At 40.0% G+C, this 21,638-nt stretch overlaps 1 protein-coding gene across 6 annotated transcripts in view; it reads right to left on the bottom strand.

The window, feature by feature from the left end:
• Nucleotides 1-1,994: 1,994 nt before the first annotated feature.
• Nucleotides 1,995-21,638, bottom strand: part of SYTL2 (synaptotagmin like 2) — a 63,929-nt gene continuing 44,285 nt past the window's right edge. For 4 of the 6 annotated variants that reach the window (XM_023757374.1, XM_023757375.1, XM_023757377.1 and 1 more), the window contains 9 exons: nt 21,443-21,537; nt 18,498-18,617; nt 17,043-17,212; nt 15,618-15,720; nt 13,359-13,529; nt 10,972-11,050; nt 6,563-6,662; nt 4,062-4,267; nt 1,995-3,029 (listed from right to left, as the gene is read on the bottom strand). In XM_023757374.1, coding sequence (XP_023613142.1) covers nt 2,884-3,029; nt 4,062-4,267; nt 6,563-6,662; nt 10,972-11,050; nt 13,359-13,529; nt 15,618-15,720; nt 17,043-17,212; nt 18,498-18,617; nt 21,443-21,537 — 1,190 coding nt within the window. In that variant the 3' untranslated portion in view covers nt 1,995-2,883. The remainder of the gene's footprint in view (nt 3,030-4,061; nt 4,268-6,562; nt 6,663-10,971; nt 11,051-13,358; nt 13,530-15,617; nt 15,721-17,042; nt 17,213-18,497; nt 18,618-21,442; nt 21,538-21,638) is intronic. The other 2 variants (XM_023757376.1, XM_023757373.1) reach the window with 1 other exon arrangement.

Below are 21,638 nucleotides of genomic sequence, written 5' to 3'. Positions count from 1 at the left end.
TGGATACTCTTTTTTTATTGGGTATTCAGCACTCCCTGTTTTTACTCACGAGCAAATTAAGGTTACAGAAAGAAGCTTAATGAGTGACATGGAGATAGCAAACATCCAAACAGAAGACAAAGAACCAAATGAGGCTTACCGTCATATAACGCCCATTTCAGAGGAATTAAGTAGGTAACTGTAAGGAATAAAATAAAGCCGACCGGTATGACAGCTCAGTGGTTGAGCGTCAACCTATGAACCAGGAGGTCATGATTCAATTCCCCGTCAGGGTACATGCCCAGGTTGCAGGCTCCATCACCATTGTGGGGCGTGTGGGAGGAAACTGATCAATGATCCTCTCTCATCATTGATGTTTCTATGTCTCTCTCCCTTCTGCCCTGAAATCGATTTTTTAAAAAAAGAATAAAATAAAAATCAAAGTATTAGAAGTGGAAACTAGAAAAAATAAAGGAAACCATACAAGTTCTGGGTCAGGAAGGACTTTCTCAGCTTAGACATTGTGTAAAAGAGGAGTAAGGAAAAGCTTACTTTGACTTTGTTGGACAGTTGTATATAATTTAAAAAATTGGGCCCTAGCTGGTCTGGCTCAGTGGATAGAGCGTCAGCCTGCGGACTGAAGGGTCCTGGGTTTGATTTCAGTAAAGGGCACATGAGGCAGCCGATCAATGGTTTATGTTATGTCTCTCATCATTTATGTTTATCTCTCGCTCCCTCTTCCTACTTCTCTGAAATTTATGTTTCTCTCTCTCTCCTTCTTCCTACTTCTCTGAAATCAATAAAAAACATATTTAACAAATTGTGACCTATGAGGTGTATAATTTAAAAAATGGACCTCTGAGGTCTATCCAGCCTCTCCTTCCTCTGAACTTGCCTGGCATTTTACCCCCTAGCCCTAACCAACTACGTAAGGTCCCCTAACCAGCAGCTCCCTGGCTCTGTCTGTAGGTGTTCTCTTTGCCTGGAATGCCTTTTCCCACCTTGTCCCATGCTGCTCTAGTATTTCGCTCAGTATTTAGTTCAGAGTCACCTCCTCTGTGAAGCCTTTCCTGGCCCCAACATGTAAAATTGACCACGCACCTCTTTCCGTGCCCTCCACGGTTGCCTGATTTGTTACTGCTAACGGAACATGTCACAACCAGTATTGCAATCCACTGTTTACCTGCTTGCCTCCCCATATTAAATGCTGAAATCAAGAGCAGGGACTGTGTCTGTTTTATCCTTGATGACTAAACCAGTGCCTGGCACACTGAGAAAACTCAGATAAATGTGTGTTGAATGGATGTTAACTGCCTGGCCAGTGTGGTTCAGTGGTTGAGCATCAACCCGTGAACCAAGAGATCACCAGTTAGATTCCTGGTTGGGGCACATGCCCAGGATTGTGGGCTTGATCCCCTGTAGGTGGCATGCAGGAAACAGCCAATTAAAATTATTCCTCTCTCCCTCTCCCTTCCTCTATGAAATCAATAAAAATATATTTTAAAAATTAGACAAGAATGTGTTTTCTTCAAAGCTTTTCAATTACTTTTAAAAAGTAAAGCCTCGACCTAACCGGTTTGGCTCAGTGGATAGAGCGTCGGCCTGCGGACTGTAGGGTCCCAGGTTCCAGTCTGGTCAAGGGCATGTACCTTGGTTACGGGCACATCCCCAGTGGGGAGTATGCAGGAGGCAGGTGATTGATGTTTCTCTCTCATCGATGTTTCTGACTCTCTATCCCTCTCCCTTCCTCTCTGTAAAAAAATCAATAAAATATATATTTTTAAAGATAAAATAAAAAGTAAAGCCTCTAATAAAATAGCCAAAACTGCCCACTTAGAGGAAATCATGTCCAATGTGCAATAAATACTGGAGAAATATTAGCCTAGCAGAATTTCTTTAGCCTTGCTAAGGAATTTAGATTTTAGGATCCCTAACATAAAGTATTTCATTTAAAATAAGAGGTCAGATTAATTTGACAATACATTTAAGTCATAATAATTTATTCTAAGGATTTTTACAAAATACTTTATGAAAATTATACATACATAGGAAATACAGTATAATTAAACAATTTACATTCTAATTAAAACTTTGTTGCAAAGCATGTCTGTGACCACTCTCATGCTGCTTTCATATAGTAGAGTTATAAGAAAAACAGAATCTTACATATGCAAGGTTTTTGTTTTATATATATTCTATTACAAAATACAGGCTTGAGACCTAGCTTAGGAGAAAATTAAGCCAAAAACTGAATTCCACTTATGGCCAGTGGGTGGCACCAAAGCACATTCGAGACTGTTTTAACACTGGGAAGAGGGAAAGCAGTTTCTCAAGACAGAAAGTACATGCAGTAAACTCGGTCTCACCCTAATATGGAATTCCGTATTTTATAGAGATTACAGAGTAAATAGTTTTCTTATGGTCAAATTCTTTATCATCACTGATATTCTGCCTTCCCCCCTCCCCCCCCACCATAGGAATATCTCTGTCACTGTTTTCCACAACCTACGTATTTGCAGTTGCTGTAAGGAATTTCATTGGTCAAGAGGCAGGCTTTGCGAACCGTAGCACAAGACTGGTGTGAAACACATGATGGAAAACTAGAAAAATTTTCCTGTTAACACTCCACATTTAATAATTTTTTGGGGGGAGGGCAGATTTTTCTTTGAAGCAACAGGTGGATTTTCCTAGCTTTCTCCAATATCTTCTTTAACGTTGGAGTCACACATACATTATACATTTTGTTATTTTTTAAATACCGTGGGCCTATAACCAAAGAGGCACATGCAGGTTGACTTTAAAATGAGTGCCGACAGATAGGAGGTGCAGATCTCGGTCCACATGGTCAGATTTTCAAGATCAGTAGTTAGTAGTTTTCAGTGGGGGAGCCAGTGGACTTTGGGGTCATTTGGAAATCCTGGCGATCAACAGCATTCTGAGAGGCAGGGTTGCTTCAATCCAAGTGTTGGGGGAATTTACCATCTTTTCCCAGAGAGCAACTTCCTCTGAAGTGGAGTCCATCCAGTCCACTTCAGTATCATAACTTTTACCTGAAAAGAAGCTTTGGATTAAAAAAGGAATAGTGCATCGGGGAGTGGGAGGGAACTTGTTATTCTTTTTTAAAAAAATATTTTCTATTAATTTCACAGAGGAAGGGTGAGGTAGACAGAGACAGAAACATCAACGATGAGAGAAAATCATTGATTGGCTTCCTCCTGCCCACCCCTCACTGGGAATCGGGCCCGCAACCAGGCAATTTGCCCTGTGGGGGAATTGAACCGAGACCTCCTTGTTCATGGGTTGATGCTCAACCACGGAGCCACACCAGCTGGGCAGTCATTCTTTAATTATAAGCACCAATGGAAGTCAGCTAGGAAGAGTTTTAACATCACCAGGAGGGCAGATCTGGGACTCACTATAAGAAAGAACTGTTGAACCATCTGAGATGAGTACTCTATTCCCAGAGTAATGGTTTCTCTTCTCAGTCATCTGAAAGCTAGATGACAATCTGTCACAGGCATGGGGGAGTGGTAGGAAGGATTCCCACCCTGGGTTAGAAGTGACAGTAGGTAAGCTCTGAGGAAGCGTGACTACAGCTTTAGCGTTGAGCAGACTCAATTTGAATCTCGGCTCCGCCACTTACTCTGTTACTTGATTTCTTGGAATGCCAGCTGTTCTGGAGATAACATTAGTAACTACTCATCAAATTGCTGTTAGGATGAAGTGAAATAATGCAAATAAAGCACTCAGTACAATGACCAGTGCTCCATGAATGTTAGTTACTATTATTATTCAAAGCACACTTTTAGCTAGGAAGGGCCATCATGTTTTTTCAGGAAAGAGTAGAGACGAGAGCTCTTCTGTTCCCCCAACAATAAGGTAAGCTCTGCGTGGTGAGATCCTGCGCCCTGTTAATATTCATATCCAGAGCCCGCAGCACACAGCTGGCACGCCTTCACTCACTCATTGCATTACACTTAACGGAAATATCTGTGTGCATTAGGAAGGAGCACAGCAACAAACCTCTAGCGTCTCCAGAAGCATTTGGCTCACAGAAGATTAAAAAATGTAACAAATATTACCGGTTCCAAAGCCGATCCGAAGACCTCCCAAAAACTGGTTGGTTAATTTGTAATGGTCCCAGACAGTGAGCTCTACGCAGGCTTCCGTCAGATCTTCAGGCCTGAACCCATCGTACACCATGGTGTGGTTGAAGACAGGGTTGGTGGTCTTCCCCACAGCTCTTGTCCTCTGGCGACTTTTCCGACTTGTATCTGGCAGGATGATACTACCAAAGGAAACAGGATTGTGAGAGCATTTTAATGAGATAGTGGACACTTGTGCTTTCCGTGCACTTCAACGTAGCTACTGGTGGAAGGAAGGGAAGGGGAGAGTGTAGAGAAACAGCACTGATGGTGGGAGCCATCATGCGGGAAAGACTGAGCATTCGAGCGGACCAGACCTGCTTTGAACCCTGACTCTGCCACTCATTGGCTGTGTATTGCAGGGAAAGTCAGTTAACCTTTCAGACACTTGCTTCCTCATCTGTAAGATGCGAGTGGTAACACCTACATCATAAGGTTAGTATTAAAATTACATATTAAGCAAACAACTGAGCTCAGTTCCTGCATTTAGTAAGTGCTTACTATGTAGCAATTGTTTGAGGATTCCTTTAAAATTTGGAAGCACAGTCTATTCCCGATTATCTGTGATAGTCTAAGGAATTAGTCTTGTACAGAATTGGAAAAGAAGAGAAACCTCCCCCATTTGTTAGATTTGCTTTGGGAAATAAATTATATATTTGCAATCATTTACATTTAATTTGTGGTAACAGCTGAATTAACTTTTAACCTATCATGCACCCGGTAAAGGCAAGAAGGCCTGAGACTAGTCTCAAAATAGGAGACTGACCCGAGTTGAAAAATGTTACCAGCTGACATCTATGAAGAATGTGTTGCCTTTTTGTTTTGTTGATGGTTTCTTTTGCTGTACCAAAGCTTTTTGGTTTGATGTAGTCCCATTCATTTATTATTGCTTTTACTTCCCTTGCCTTTGGGGTCAAGTTCACAAAATCCCCTCTGAGACCAAGGTCCATGAGTTTAGTACCAATGTTTTCTTTGATGTATTTTGTTATTTTAGTCTCATATTCGGGCCTTTAAGCCATTTTGAGTTAATTTTTGTGTATGGTGTCATGCCCCTATGTTCATTGCAGCATTGTTCACAATAACCAAGACATGGAAACAACCTGTGTCCTTTGATGGATGATCGGGTAAGGAAGATGTGGTACATTTATACAATGAAATACAACTCAGCCATAAAAAAAAAGATGAAATATTGCCATTTGCGACAACATGGATAGACCTTGAGTGTACCATACTAAGTAAAATAAATCAGGTGGGCCTGGCTGGCATGGCTCAGTGGTTGAGCACTGAGCTATGAACCAAGAGGTCTTGGTTTGATTCCCAGTCAGGGCACATGCCCAGGTTGTAGGCTTGATCCCCAGTGTGGGGTATGCAGGAGGCAGCCAATCAATAATTCTTTCTTATTGATATTTCTATCTCTCTCTCTCCCCCCTTCATCTCTGAAATCAATAAAAATACTAAGAAGAAAATAAGTCAGGTGGGAAAGAACAAGAACCATACAATTTCACCCATATGTGGGACATAAAACAGAAAGCAACATACAAACAAGCAAAACAAAATCATAATCACAGACAATAGTATGGTTGTTATCAGAGGGGAAGGCGGGTGGCGGGGGGGAAGATGAAGAGGGTAAAGGGAGTCAAATATATGGTGATAGGAGAATACACTTTGGGTGGGGAGCATGCAGTGCATTATACAGATGATGTATTATAGAACTGTACACCTGAAACTTAGATAATGTTATTAACTAATGTTACCCCAATAAATTTAATTTAAAAAAGAAGATCTAGAGGGAAAATCGCAAATAATGTCATATAAAATTAAATAGCTACAACTGGACTTCTGGTAGAATCTATATAGATAAAATTAGTCAGAGGGAGTTAGGATGACACATTAATATCTGTTTAGCTACTATTTAGATACCAGGCATTTATATGTGTAACAGAGAAAAAGGTTTGCCACTTAAGAACCAAAATTGTCTTAAATTCTTATGAGCTATTAGTACAGCTCTGCTTAGCAAATAATTTTCCAGGTATTTGTAGCCTGATGCCAAAGGCCTTTTGAAAATGGATCATGGAATAGGTGCTTCTCTAAGGGGCCAAGGGCTGTGACATCCCACTGTTAGAAATCACATAAAGTCTTTCGTACTGAATATTGTTCTCACCAGTAGATGTGCCTCCTAGAAGACATTACATATCTGAGCATGTGGTCTCTAGTTTCATTTTTACATATGTCCTCTTATCTTTATGATTTTAAAAGTATATGAAGTCTTGGGGGGGTTCATATCACAGATTCCCCTAATTCATGGAGTCACTGTCTCAAATTATTTCATTTAAACTATGGATGATGAGTTTCAGCATCACAGAAATAGAGAACTAACATCAACCAGCAAAGGCCAGGCTACTGTAGAACTGCAAAGGCAGACTTATCAATGCTATTACCATTTGACAAAGGAATTTAGATGGCTGCCCCTTAGCATTGGTAGATCAAGGCATTCCTTCACCCATATGTGTACTTCTCCAGTTGTAGGAAGCTTTTTACCTATAATAGAAAAAAGAGAAAATAAAATGTTAGAGCTATTCCTCTCTTGGCAATACTGCATCTAAAGATGCCAATCTAAAAATGGACTAGCACACATCTTAGCTATCTATAATAATAAAAGCGTAATATGCTAATTAGACCAAACAGCCGAATGACCTTCCGGACGTCCTTCTGGACGTCCTTCTGGATGAAGCCGTGGCAGCAGGGGCTGAGGTGGCGGGGGGCCAAGGCAGAGATGGTTAGGGCTGACCAGGCAGGCAGGTGAGTGGTTAGGGGCAATCAGGCATGCACGCAGAGTGGTTAGGGGCTATCAGGCAGGCAGGCAAGCGGTTAGGGGTGATCAGGCAGGCAGGCGAGCAGTTAGGGGAGATCAGGCAGGCAAGCAGAGCGGTTAGGGGTGATCAGGCAGGCAGGCGAGTGGCTAGGGGCAGTCAGGCAGGCAGGCAGAGGCGGTTAGGTGTGATCAGGCAGGCAGGCGAGCAGTTAGGGGCGATCAGACAGGCAGGCGAGAGGTTAGGAGCCAGCAGTCCCGGATTGTGAGAGGGTACAGGCCAGGCTGAGGGACCCTCCCGCCCGGCACAAATTATCGTGCACAGACTCTAGCTGTAAATATGCTGCTATGAACATAGGAATGCATATATTCTTTCTGATTTCCTAAGAATCCAGCAACACCAATCAGAAAGATTGCATATATTCTTTCTGATTTCCTAAGAATCCAGCAACACCAATCAGAAAGAACATATGCACCCCTATGTTCATAGCAGCATTATTTACAATAGCTAAGATCTGAAAACAGCCCAAGTGCCCATCAGTAGATGAGTGGCTAAAAAAAGCCGAGGTACATTTACACAATGGAATACTATTCAGCTAAAAAAGAAGGAACTCTGACCCTCTGTGACAGCATGGATGATTATGCTAAGTGAAATAATCCAGAGAAAGACCAATATCACATGATCTCACTTATATGTGGAATCTAATGAACAAAATAAACTAACAGACAAAATAGGTCCAGACACACAGATGCATGGAACAGAATGACAGATCTCAGAGGGGAAGGAGGTGGAGGGGACTGGAAGAGATTAACCAAAGAACATAGATGCATAACCCACGGACACGACAATAGTGTGGAGAAGGCCTGGAGTGGCATTGGGCTGGGTGAAGGGGTCAAGGAAGGGGAAAATGGGGGACCTCTGTAATACTGTCAACAATACATAAGTAAAAAATAAATAAAAATAAAAATAATACTAGCTAGTATTTGATGATATGATCCTAATAGGTTAAATCTATACATTATTTTTAAAATTATTTATATTGATTTCAGAGAGGAAAAGAGAGGAAAAGAGAGATAGAAACATCAATGATGAGAGAGAATCACTGATTGGCTACCTCCTGCACACCCCCTACTGGGGATCGAGCCTGCAACTTGGGCATGTGCTCTTGACCGGAATCAAACCTGGGACCCTTCAGTCCGCAGGCCGACACTCTATCTAGAGCCAAACCGGCCAGGGCTATACATTCTTAATTATAGCTTTTATAGTCTGGCTGTGCTGAGCTCAGACAGCTCTATGAAAATAATTTATATTTATTCCAAGTACAGAGTATTACATCATTCTTGTCGGGTTTTGCTGGCTCCACAGGATCAGTTATAGATATCAGGCATGTGAGTCATCCATTTGTACTGATATTCAAAATATCTCAGTGAAATGCACATACCTTTCAAACACTGATACCAATGTCAACTGGTGCCAACATATTAAATGTATTACTGTAAAGCAACCAAAACAGGTATAGCTAAGAAAGAGTCATTCTTTTTGTTAAAAATAGAGTGTAAAAAGCTAAACCTTTGCCTTAGCTGGTTTGGCTCAGTGGATCGAGTGTCGGCCTGCCGATTGAAGGGTCTCAGGTTTGATTCCAGTCAAGGGCACATGCCTGGGTTGTGGGCTCGATCCCCAGTAGTGGGTGTGCAGGAGGCAGCCGATCAATGATTCTCTCATCATTAATGTTTCTATCTCTCCCTCTCCCTTCCTCTCTGAAATCAATAAAAATATGTATTTTTTAAAAAAGTTAAACATTTTATAAGACTATTATATAAACACACATAAAAGAGAATATTATGGACAGGGGATTACTGAGAAGTTGGTTTAATCTGAAGTTGTCTAGGTTGGGTGCACCTGGTCAGAGGAATACTATCATATTTTTCCGGATGACTTGACCCAATCAGTCAACCAACCAGGCATCTATTATGTGGTCAGCTCTATTATATGAATGGCATTGAATATACAAGGAATACAAGAAAGACTAACTCAATTAAAACTATAAAAATGTACTAAGGAATGAAATGCCAAATTATTACTGTAATGTTCTAGGAGATAATGTAATCAGTGAGGGGGAATAGAGTCAGGAAAGGCTATATGGGGGAGATAGGACTTCATCTAAGACTTGGATAGGTTGAGGAGAAGGTTAGCCAACACAGAGAAGAGAGACTACATGAGTAAAAACTCAGGGAAGGTGGAGCCCATCACAACACACAGTCCCCCAGCTCCCACCACCAAGAAATAGTAGTGGAGAGAATGGGAAATGAGATTGGTACAACTTCTAGGCATGTTGACCATAAATGATAGGATACAAATTACATAAGAAAGAATCTTTTAGAAAGATCCAGAAGTAACAAGATAGTGGTTTGGCAGCCATTTGACCTAAAGATATGTTTGCTTTCCATCCAATTCTTTTTTCTTTTTATTTAACTGAATTAGAATGCCGTTCTTTAGCTCAGTCACTGCCCTCACCATCCATTATGTCTTTCATCCCACTAGTTTCATTGCCTGGTTACTGAAAGACTTTGCGTGTGCAATCCCTATTTCAGCCATAACATTCATACAGATTCTTAAGGAGAATAACTAGGGGAACTTGCTTGAGAAATGAAAGGGGGGCTGGCACTCATTTCCTGCCTATCTCTTGCTTCTTAAAGGGGCTGCAGACTTGAGGCCCTAACATCAAGTATTAGTAATCTTCAGGAAAGATTACAGTGAGTAATTCAGGAAAAAGCTTTCTCTCCTGATGAGACCTTGAGAATGGAAGACCAATGAGCTCTAATTTCGTAAGGTTCATATGAATTTTTCCAATTCCCACCTGTGAAAAAAAACCATTCAGGTTCCATTCTTATCACAACACTGTCAATAGGTCCAAATTCTGAATACAGAAAAGGTCATACACATGTGCAGATACAAACTTTTGGGAGAGTGAGGAACAAGTTAAAAAAAGACCGGAAAACTAGACTTAAAAAAAAGAGAGAGAAACAGAAAATAGAATGGTGGCTACCAGGATCGGGAGGAAAGGGGATAAGAGGTTTTGTAGTTCAATAAGGTGAACCCTGAGAAGAAAAAATAGACAACTACTAAAAAGGGCTCCTGGTGGCAATTTGGGCTCAAATAAAAAACAGAGCCTAGCAGCCAAAGGGCCTCTCACGCAAACTGCACTTCATGGAGAAGCCTCTGTGCTAAACCACCTGCCTCTGCACTTAATTGCCTGCCTGCCATCTGAGCCAGCCCTTTAAAAGATTTCCTGGGATCCTATGTCAACCAATAGGTAGAGGGTTTCCCCCATCCAACCACAGCTGTGCAATTCCAGCCAATCAGAGTGGCTCTACTCTGACCAATCAGGACAGAGCCTTATGAACCAATCAAACCATGAGGATTTGGAGTCCTCATTTGCATGAGGACAGACCAATCAGGGAACAGGGATGGGGACTTCTGTCCATATAAGCCAGCTTCCCTCTGGCTTGGAGAGCACACTTTCTCTTTTCACCAAAGAATGAAGACTATGTCTCCTTGGCTTAGTTCGAACATGGGAGGCCCCAGAGTTTTTCTACTGCTGTGCTGCCATGCTGTATCACAATTGACTCTGTTTTGTAGTGAATAAAGTTTCCTTCTTTACTGCACCCCAAATTGGGGATTCCTGTGGCGTTGAAGTGGTGCAAAGACCAACAGTTGACAATGGGTATAGAGTTTCAGATATATACAAGATGAAAACATTCTGGAGATTTGCTTCACAACAATGTGAATCTACTTAACACTACCAATGTCACACTAAAAAAATGATTAAGATGGTACATTTTATGTGTTTTTATCACAATAAAAAATGAGAATTTTCTAGTTTACAACTGTGAGTTGACTTATTTGGTCTATACGATTACTAAGTTAATAAATCTATTTAGGGCTTCACCTTCGAAAATAGCATAGAACCCAAAGAAACCCTGGGAGTGTGGGGGATGAGGAAAGGGCATAAATCTGGACAGAAAATCATTACATACCAGGAATTGGCTCTGGGACGTACTGGAGAGCTAATTTCATTTTACCTCTGTTTTCTGCTTCAAGGGCAACTGGTGCTGTCTGAAAAAAGAAGGAATGTCAGCAGATGTAAGACACAAACTATTTACTCTGTTTGTTGGTACTCTGTTACAGGACCTTATCTTCCCCATTTCTGGAACAACGTATCACTCCTGAGTGTCCTGAATTAAAGTTTCCCTCCCCATCAGAGCTAGACTATGGTTTTTATTTTATTATTTATTTTTTAAAATATATTTTTATTGATTTCAGAGAGGAAGAGGGAGAGAGAAAGAGATAGAAATAGAGATAGAGAGATAGAAGCATCAGTGATGAGAGAGAATCATTGATCGGCTGCCTCCTGCACGCCCCCCTAATGGGGATCAAGCCCGAAACCTGGGCATGTGCCCTTGACTGGAATCGAACCTGGGATCCTTCAGTCCCCAGGCCGACGCTCTATCCACTGAGTCAAACCAACTAGGACTGGACTATTGTTTTTATATCTGGGAGAGTTCTACTGGGCATCTTGGAAAACTTTGTAGGGTACCCAGAACACATTTCAAGGCCATTAGTCTCAGGGATAGTGGAGAAATTAGAATGGCTTTCTTGGAGATGTGTGAGTTGCTGTGGGATGCCTTGGTTTTTATGAAAACACATAGATTTCGTTAATCCTTCATCCAGCACATAAAACAACTTAATTGTATTCTCTTTCTCTGAAGGAATAAGAAGAGTGTGGGAAGGTGGGTGCTGGAAGAAAGCCAAATATTACATGTTCAAAAATGCATTAACCTGACGATTTTAGACAAAATGAGTAGATGTCTGTAAGAATAACAAAGGCTGGACAATAATTTTAAAATATCTATCTATTATTTTCAAGTATATGAGAAATGGTTTTACTTTCAAAATCTGGTCCTTTGGAGTCTTATTTCCAAAACTTGTCTATACATCAGAAACATAAGATACATTAGTTAAAAATGAATGCTTTTGACATCTTCTGAGGAATTCAGATCCAGCAAGTCTTGGGCAGGCCCAGAAATAAGTGCTTTATGTGATTTTGATGTAATATTTAGGAAGCATTTCTTAAAAGAAACTTTTCTTATGTAGATACTAACTAATGATTTGTATGAATTGTTTATATGTATCAATTCCAGCTATGACTGACTAGTTGGGATCACATTAACCCTCATACTGAAAACAATAAAAAAGTCAATTATAAAATCTACTTGAAGGTACTAAAGAATCATTAAGATAGGACTCAAATGGATCAGATATTAGAGACTGACATATTCTCTACTTTCCACTTTGAGGCATTAGCTGATTTTTAAGAAGTGCCAAACTGAGAGAATAAAAAGCCTAGCAGAAAGAGACTAAGAAGGGCTTTCAGTAGTCTCAAAGGGCTGGGAAGACAAAAATTGAAATCCATGGCCTGCTAAGGAGGAATGGCCTCTAATAAGACCAATGGTTCCCAAAGTGTGATTCCCAGGCCAACATCATCATCACCTGGAAATTTGTTGGAAATGCATATTCCTGGGCATAGGCCTTACTGAATCAGAAACCTTGAGAATAGAGCCCAGAAATCTGTGTTTTAATAAGTTCTTCAGGTGAATTGGATACTGATATTTGAGATCTACTTCCTAGGCCTGCAGTTGGATCTCCCGAAGGCCACAGCCTAAGAATATGGGCAAACAAAAACCAGATCAGACTACAGGAAAACCGAAGCCCCACCTTCTAGTCAGTTCATTCCCAGATTAGATGAAGGTGGTCTGTCCCTACACTGTGTGTCAGAAGCAAAAGCAAACCTTCCCAAGTTATCCCTAGAATTCTTTTCATGCAATGTCCAGCACACAGTAACCAATGAATAGGCATACAAGGACAAAGGACCAAGTGACCAAAATAAAATAAAAATTTCAATAAGAGACTCACAAATGTTTAAGACATTGGAGTTTTCAGATACACACGTCACATAACTCTGATTAACGTATTTACAAAGATAAGATGGAACATTTTAGCAGAGAAGAGGCACTTATAAAAAAGAATCAAATGAAAATAGAAGTCTGAAATATATAATTGAGAACTTGTAGATGGGTATCACAGATTAGACATAGTAGATAAGAAAATTATTGAACTATAAGATAGGTTAGCAAGAAATAGTCAACTTGAAGCATACATGGGAACCAGGGGAAGAAAATATAGAAAAGAGAATAAGAGACATATGAGACAGAGTGGAAAGAGAAAATGATCCCAAACAGTGGATAAGTATCCTGAATGAAAATTCAACTTTAAAGGACCTTTCTCCTACACACCAGGCCTCAAAACAACCAACCAACCAATCAACCAATCAACCAACCAACCAATCCAAAAATGCTGAACTTACCTTCCGCTTCAAAGGGTACCACTTCAATTGTTTATTCTGTTTGTTGTCCCAGTCCCAAGTTTCCAAATCAAGTTCCACTTCCCCAAGAAAACTATTGCGTTTAAATGTATCCCGATGCCATACAGACAGGTTCAGCTTCTGTGTCTTTAAGATTTGCTTTTCGATTTTATACTGCAGTTCAAAGAAGGAAATTAAAGGGGTGAATGATATTACTTTATGCCAAAGTTATGACATAGAGATGAAGAGAAGTCATCTGTGCAGATCGGATTGTCTCATCTGTTAGGTTTCAAGTCTTAAGAATATTGCAAAGTCATCCTATTCTAAGTGTCTTGTTTCAAAGAGCTAAAATCCATCTTTCATAAAAGTTGATTTTCTTTGCCCCTTTGGAAAAAGCAAACCATGGCTCAAATATCATAGCTGGTAATAGCTCCTTAGAAACAAAAGCCAATTATTCAATTTTTTACTGGATGTTTTTATTTCTAACTAGGTATAATATAAATCAAACTCATTCTAAAAATGAAGTTTAATCGATGGTCTGTTTTCTACCTAAGGACAAAATATATTTTTAAAATAGACTTTATTTTTTAGAGCAGTTTTAGATTCTCAGCAAAACTAAGTGAAAAGTAGACAGTTCCCATAACCCACCTATCTCTATATACACACAACCTCTTCCACTTGATATCCTACAAAGATAAGGAATTTCTCAAGAAAAGATAGACTTGTTTTTTCCTGCTTCATATGGTCAAGTGAAAAATATTTGGCATCCTAAAACTTTTTCATCTAAAATGACAGTCAATCCTTGATTATATGTAATCATGGAAGGGATAATAGTACTTCTAATCTAAAAATAATCTCTATTTGGCTTTATGATGTACTGCTTGAATGCCCATTTTGGTTGTAGCACACTTGTTATTCTCTGAGTTTACTATTTAAATTATCTGGCTTTTCCTGAGTATAGGGCTGAAGTAGCTGACCTAGAAATAGCTAGGGGACTGAGGTATATCATAGTCAAACTGTAATTAAAACTTGCTACAGAAAACTCACCCACGGATGACTGAGAATTAATTTAACTCCACTTTTCTCAGAGGATAACCAAATAGTTGGACAGAATTTTCAGAAGGAGGGTACTTCTATTTGTAGTTTTACATTTTCTATTACTCATGATTAAGGTAGCATGATACAGTTTCGTGGGGGCGGGAGGGAGGAGAGGGTGAAGGAGGGAGAGAATATGGTATTTGAGCCAGGTATACTTTCCATTCATATGCCCATCCATCTATCCTTCCAATAAACATTTGAGTGCTTTTTCAGACACCGTACTAGGAGTCAACATTTATTAAGTGTTTAATGTATACTCATCTCTTCCTGTATATAAACTCTCTTAACATTCACCACTACTGAGGTAGGTAGGTAGGTGGTACTTACTATATTACCTCCTCCCTTTTGCAGGTGTGAAGTGCAGACAGGCTAAGTCATTTACCCAAGGGCACACAGTTTATAAACAACATAGAGTTGGTCCCTGCCCTCGGGGAACTTACAATTTACTGGGAAAGCGGACAAACCAGTAAAGTGCGGAGAGTTAAGATAGCCTAAGCAAAACAAGAACACAAGGCAGCAGACAGCAGGGGGGCCTGAGGGGTAGGACAGCTGCTCATAGGAAGAGGCATTGAAGGCTGTAGGAGGTAGTTAGGGATAGAATGTGGGGAAGAATATTCCAGCCTAAGCAAACACAGAGTGCCAGCAGTGTGAGAAAATGTAGTTCTTCCAAAGAACAGAAAGGAATCAGGGTATCCCGCACAAAGACTATGACCGTGACAAGATGAGGCGGGAGCTCAGGTTGTGAAGGGACCGGTGTGCATGGTAAGGATGGAGTTGACTCTAAGGGAATCCTAAAAGCTTTCAAGCAGAGAAATACCACGATCAGAATTATGCTTTTTAGATCATTTTGGTTGCAATGCTCAACTTCATCAGTTGCATATCCTTGAGCAAGTTACTTTATCTCTCTAAGCTTCATTTGCCGCATCTTATGAGATACAGATAATAGTACCCGCCTAGCAGGGTACGTAGGGAGTGAATGAGATAACGGGTACGACATTCATGGCATATCATCTCATACAAAGCAGTTTCTCGGAAAATGTTGATCCTTTCCTTCCTCTCTGGGCAACAGACTTAATCTGTAGAGGTACAGTATTCAAGAAGATATGGCTAGATAAACACATAGGCCACCATTTAGGGTTTTCCCAATCTAGAGTTCATAGATACCCGCAGTATCTCATTATACACAGGATTCAAAGTTTTCTTCACGACAAGTGTTTTCTTCTTGCCCATTTTGCCCTTGTCTGGTAACAGGTAAGTCTTTACATATCTAAAAAGAGAAATGAACAGACAAGAAGGTCAGAGAAAAAGAAAAGTGATATTTCCACCGCTGCTTTTAAAAATGCATTGGAAATTGACAGAAAGAATTCTTTCATAATGAGAAAAGCAATACGCAATAAATGTTCCACCAACACCTTTATGCTTAAACGTTTAAAGTTATTTCAGTGGAATTGGTCATGAGTTCCTTTCCTTTGGCCTTCCGTCAGAGGTGGGAGGGGAGTACTACAGACCTCTAACAGTGCTTAATTCCACTGGCTTCTTTTCAATTCAGAAAGGCTTTGGTGCTTGCAGAATTATTATTATTTTGTTAATCTTCGCCCAAGGATATTTTTCCATTGATTTTTAGGGAGAGTGGAAGAGAGAGGGAAAGACAGAAAAACATCAATGTGAAAGAAACACATCGACTGGTTGGCTCCTGTACGAGCCCCGCCAGGGCACAGGCTGGGGAGGAGCCTGCAACCAAGGTACGTGCCCTTGACCCAAATCAAACCCAGGACCCTTTTGGTCCACAGGCCGATGCTCTATCCATTGAGCCAAACTGCCTAGGGCATTGTAGAATTATTTTAAAAAGTTTTTGTGACTGTTTTTTGAAATAAAATTAATCTTTGCATGCACCTATTCAAGCCATATTCAATGTAAAATAAAGGATATTGGGCTCAGTTGTTTTTGTAATAAAAGGAAAAAGGATTGGGCTTATGCTAGCAAAATAAGAATCAGACTTCTGCATAGAGATGAGTGGGGAATACCATTCCACTTTTGCAAATAAACTGAAATGCAATTAAATCTATGATCTCAAAGATGAATTGGTAATTCTCTCTAAAGAGCTTCTGCAGAATATAATTTAAATATGGAAACTACCTCATTTGAGAATCTTAACTGATTCTGCACCACTGAACATTATGAAGTATGCCCCACATGTCCCTAATTCTGGAGGCAGTTTGGGGAGTGCCGTGGAAAGAGACAAGGTTCAAGCCCTCCTCATTCCTCATTTTGCCAATGACTGTCTGAATTTACATAGACAGGCTGCTTATCTTCTCTTGCCCTTGTTCCCTTATCGGTCAAAAGAAGGACCTGGACAAGATGACCTCAAAAGTTCCTCCAACTTGAAACATTTTGTGCTTCTCTGACATTTCTGCAATTTAATAAGTTTGGCATGTGAATATATAAAGTAAATAAGACAGCATTCCCCCTGCTACCACTTCTTTCAAACATTGCTTTTAACAGAGTCATACCCTCCCTTCAATTCTGTTCTTTCCTTCCAGGTTTCTACAAGATTAACTAGGAGGAAATAGTGATGCCAAATGTACTTACGGGTCTGAACGTTGTTTTCTAATGTCTGCAGCGGCCAAGTCTTTACACTGGGCCACAAAGATATGCAGCTCCTTCAAAGAGTCCACATAGTCAACTGCGAACTGGATACTTCCTTTCACCTCCAGATTGCCGAAGTCCCCACTGTAAACGCTCATCACACTGCCGCTCACCTGAGAGCATTGGAAACATGCAGGGTTTGTCTCTCTCATGCTTGAACTCAACTCAGGGATCATGGCTATAATTCTTGCTTGCCATTATTTCGCGAGTTTGCATATAAAAGCAGCTAATTTGATATGGCATAAAGACACACCAACACAGATAATCTGACGTGATATACACGACACAACTAGTGTTTTTTAAAAAATTGCCTCTACGAGACATAGGGGAGAAGTGAAATGCAAAGTTACGTAGATGCTGCTGGCTCATTTCACAGCAGGGTGATTTTAGGGTAGGGGGTTTTCAGAGTTCCATTTTTAGGCATGCTCAGTATTTAAAATGTTAAAGAAAGGGGATGTGAGAAACCCCAGGCACACAAATCACAGTGACACGTTGCTCTATCAAATTTCCAAGGCACTAAGGAGGAATTTTACTATGTTACTCATCCGCTGAATCCAGGAAAATGCTTACTGAGCCATATGCTTTTAGAGGTCAGGAAGGGTAGAAAATGGATGATTGATGAAGGGAGTTTAAAGCCTTCCAAGACCATGCATTAGATTGTTGTCAGCAGAAATTCAACTTAAAGAGATTCTAAAAAAAGCAATCTGAGAAATGTGAGGCTATTAAGTATTTAAGCACAGGTTTATTATTTGTTTAGCATAGCTGGCAAGATATGTGCATGTATATGTATATCAGGGAAATATTTGGATTAGTGTATGCAGATATATTTTACATATATATATATATTTCTACACACATGCTACATGCACACAGAACAACCTCACTTTATGAAAGAAGTTCTTAGTGAAGTAACCACACTTAGGGAGCTTTGCTTTGAAAACACTGTTCAGAATCCTTTTATAAGGCAAAGAACCACCTCCTCCATTCTTTTATGTGAATCAGTACTGTCACCCAACAGGCTTGCTAAAAAAAGGGAGATACAATTCTATACCTGCCAATGGTATATAAAAGCATATCTGATACAAGCAGACTTGATCATAGTTACCCATTTTGCACAGAAAAATTCAGTGGTTCATTTTGTTGGTACTTTAAGTTTATTTTTGTAGTCCTTACCTTCAAAAAACCATATTGATTTATAATGGATATGAACCTTTATGCTTAAAAAGAAAAAGAAAAAGGAGAATTTAGCGAGCCAGCAGCTAATGGTGGGTGAGAGAAAAAGCTCATGCCCTTGGAATCTGGGAAATACAACAGGAGGCCATTGTACTGTAGCAGGAGCGTGGCAGAGCGAGTTCGCAGAAGCGGTGAGATATTAACACGGAGCCTTTGTTTACATACAGAAGACAGGGACGTCATGCCAGAGGAGCTGCTAAGATTGGTTAGAGAGCTTGGGCTCTTCTTGTGTCTGCTGAAGTGGTAACTGCTTTCTGATGCTGTATCTGTTTCTCTGTCATCGCTCTACAAAACATCATATAATATATACACAGTTTAAATTCAGAATGAATCCAGACCAGAATCTCTGTTTAGATAGAGATAATATCTTGGTATCGCATTGATCTATGACATTTCTCAAGTTCCAAGGACACTAGGGCTAATTGCCAAGGAATGGGATTCAGGATGGGGTGGGTGGGCTGCCTTGAACCTCACCTAAGGAGGAGAGCAGTGCTTAGATACCAAAATAACAGTGATTTTTCTTTTCTCACCTACAAGGGGTCCTGAGGTGCATCAGAAGACAGTACTGCTGTGAGCTGCTTGCTGCTCTCTCAATATTACATACTTAGTGTTTCTTTAAGAACTTTACTGATATATATGAGAAATTAACTTTCCCCAGACAATAAAAGCTCTAAGTTTTACTGTCAAGACATAAAATGTCATGCTTAATTCCTCTCATCATTAACACAAACTTAACTTCCCTAAAAATCAAATTAAACTAGGAAAAATAAGTGCTAGTCTTCTCTGTTTCAACAAAAAGTGAGTATTTTAAAAATTTGAAATCACCTCTCATGTATTTCAATAGCGATATTGTGCTTATCTTTTTGCTGCTCTAGGGTAGTATATTAAATTATACATTCTACCCACATTAAATTTTTAACACATTTAATGTGTATGGGGGGGAATAACACATTTAATGTGCGTGGGGGGGAATAACACAGTTAATGTGTGGGGGGGATAACAACATGATACTTATTTTATATATATGTCCCAGGAAATATTTACTTGGGTCATGAAAGAAAAGTGGCAATAATAAATTTTATTATATTTAGGTCTAAAGTGTATTTGATGGTAGTTTATAAAAATTCATGATTCAGAATGATCTCCTTTGGGGGTTAGAGAGTTTATGGGGCAGTTCAGTGGCTTCTGGGATTAGGGCAACACCTTTATGGAGTAGTTAGTTCATGCCAACATATTCTAGGGCCATGCAATTATGTATCAAATAGTGCAGATTAAGAAAGGAGTTAAATAAAAACAAAACTTATGACTTATATGGATAAGGAAAAAAAAAACACCTCAAAGATCAAACAAAAATTCAAACCTTTTTAATGTCTCTTGTTGTCACACTCTCCCCCCACATCCTTACAGTCCATTTCCCTCTATTACAGCATGTACGACATTCGATCTAGCATATCAGATCATTAGTGAATTATTGGAAGGATGGGACCCTGTCTTGCTGACCCGGACCACGGATTTTCACATAGTTGGCACTTAACACATATCGTTGATGCTAAGCCTCAAAGGGACTGTGGACAAAGGAGCAAGGCCTGATTTCATCTCCACTTCCTGTAACATTCCGTCCAACCCCATGTCCTTTGAAAGGTAAAATGATACAGCTTAACTTGGCATGCCCGATGCACACACTCAAACGATTTGGACTCTTTTGTGTGGAGCCGAGGAACAGGTTAAAACGAAAGGAAGGACAAAAATAAAAAACCAGGAACTGGTATTATTTGCCTCTCAAGTTATTATATGATTAATTCATATGACCAATCAAGACCAGGAACTCCATGAGGTGTCTACCGTTGGCTTTCAGCCAATGAATTAGGTTTAAAAAATGAGTGGTTCTTCCCAAAGTCAGTGTAATGTGGGCTCTGTTTGCAGATACAGCTCATCTAAGACCCACAAAGTGGGGGAGGTGAGGTGTAATGTACTAGTATGTGTTGTCCAGAGCTTTGCTCACATTCTGTCTATGAATAAAATTCATGAGGATGAAGCTTTATATTTCTCCATCAAAAATCAGACCCAAACTGCTAATAGTAATAGCTAACATGTAGTGGGTACTCACTATGTGTCAGGCACTGTGCTGTGCGCTTTCCCCACATTATCTCACTGACTCCTCACAACTTAATGAGGGAGGTACTAAGAAACTAGACTCAGGGAAGTTAAGGAACTTGTCCATAATCACACAGCATAGCCAGGACTGGGAATGTCTGACTCCAAACCTCAGACTTCGAATTACCTGGCTACAAGAACTTGAAGTCTTAATTAAGTCAAAGGACCCAAGTTATAGTTCCACTTTTTAGTAGCTGTTGGATTTTGAGAAAGTTACTTAACCTCTCTGAGGCTCCCTCTTCTTTTATAAAATGGAGAAAATAGTGCCACATTTAGTTAGTGAGAGTTAGGTAACAGAATCAATATTAAATGCCTGGCACTTACTAGGTACTCAATGAATAGTAGATAATAGTCATATTAGTAGTTAACAGCATGGGAGTCAGATCTGGGCCCCAGCCCTGGTTCAACCCCTTTCTCGCTGAATGAGGTTACTTCACCTCTCTTAGTCTGTTTCCCCATCTGAATATCTGGGGGTAATGGTATTGCCTACCTTCTAGGGTTGTTGGAGGATTAATAAGATAATGTATATAGATATCCTTAAAGTTCACTATGCCATTTTTATTTTATTATTTTAACAAATGTGTTCAAGTGAGTCATGCAACCTAGACTAAGTTTTCACAAAACAGCTGTACTTTAAACTACAGAGGAGTTGTCAGTCCATGCTAACATATTTCTGCCTAGATTTCTTATTTTATACCCACTTTGAAACAAAAGTCACATTCCCAAATCTATGCAATTTGACTTCACTACCAAAAGGAGTTACTGTTTGAGTCAAATGAGACATGCCTTGCCTTGTTCCAGGATCAACAACACTACCTCTATTGATATGAAAGGCAAGGGTCAGTCCTGCTGACCTCCAGTCCCTGCCACGGCTGAATACACACACACACCAACCTTAGCAGAGCAAATCCACTTATTTGGTTCCATTTTTCTGAAGGTACAAAAGATAAACTTGCCTCATCTTGGAGAAATGCTGGAACAGACTTGCTCATCCTTTTGAGTTTGTCGGGGTGGGAAAACTGATTATCAGGTTGTGAAGGCACTGTGGAAACTAAACAGCAGCATTTCTGTTCAAAATTATCTTTACAATTGTCAGACAAACACAAGGCATAGGTAGAAAACACACGTTTCTTCCATCTATGAACAGAGATG

Source organism: Myotis lucifugus, unplaced genomic scaffold (assembly GCF_000147115.1).
Source record: "Myotis lucifugus unplaced genomic scaffold, Myoluc2.0 scaffold_106, whole genome shotgun sequence".
NCBI classification, from domain to species: domain Eukaryota; kingdom Metazoa; phylum Chordata; class Mammalia; order Chiroptera; family Vespertilionidae; genus Myotis; species Myotis lucifugus.
The sequence above is the reverse complement of the archived record's forward strand: the minus strand, read 5'-3'. Positions and strand labels throughout refer to the sequence as shown.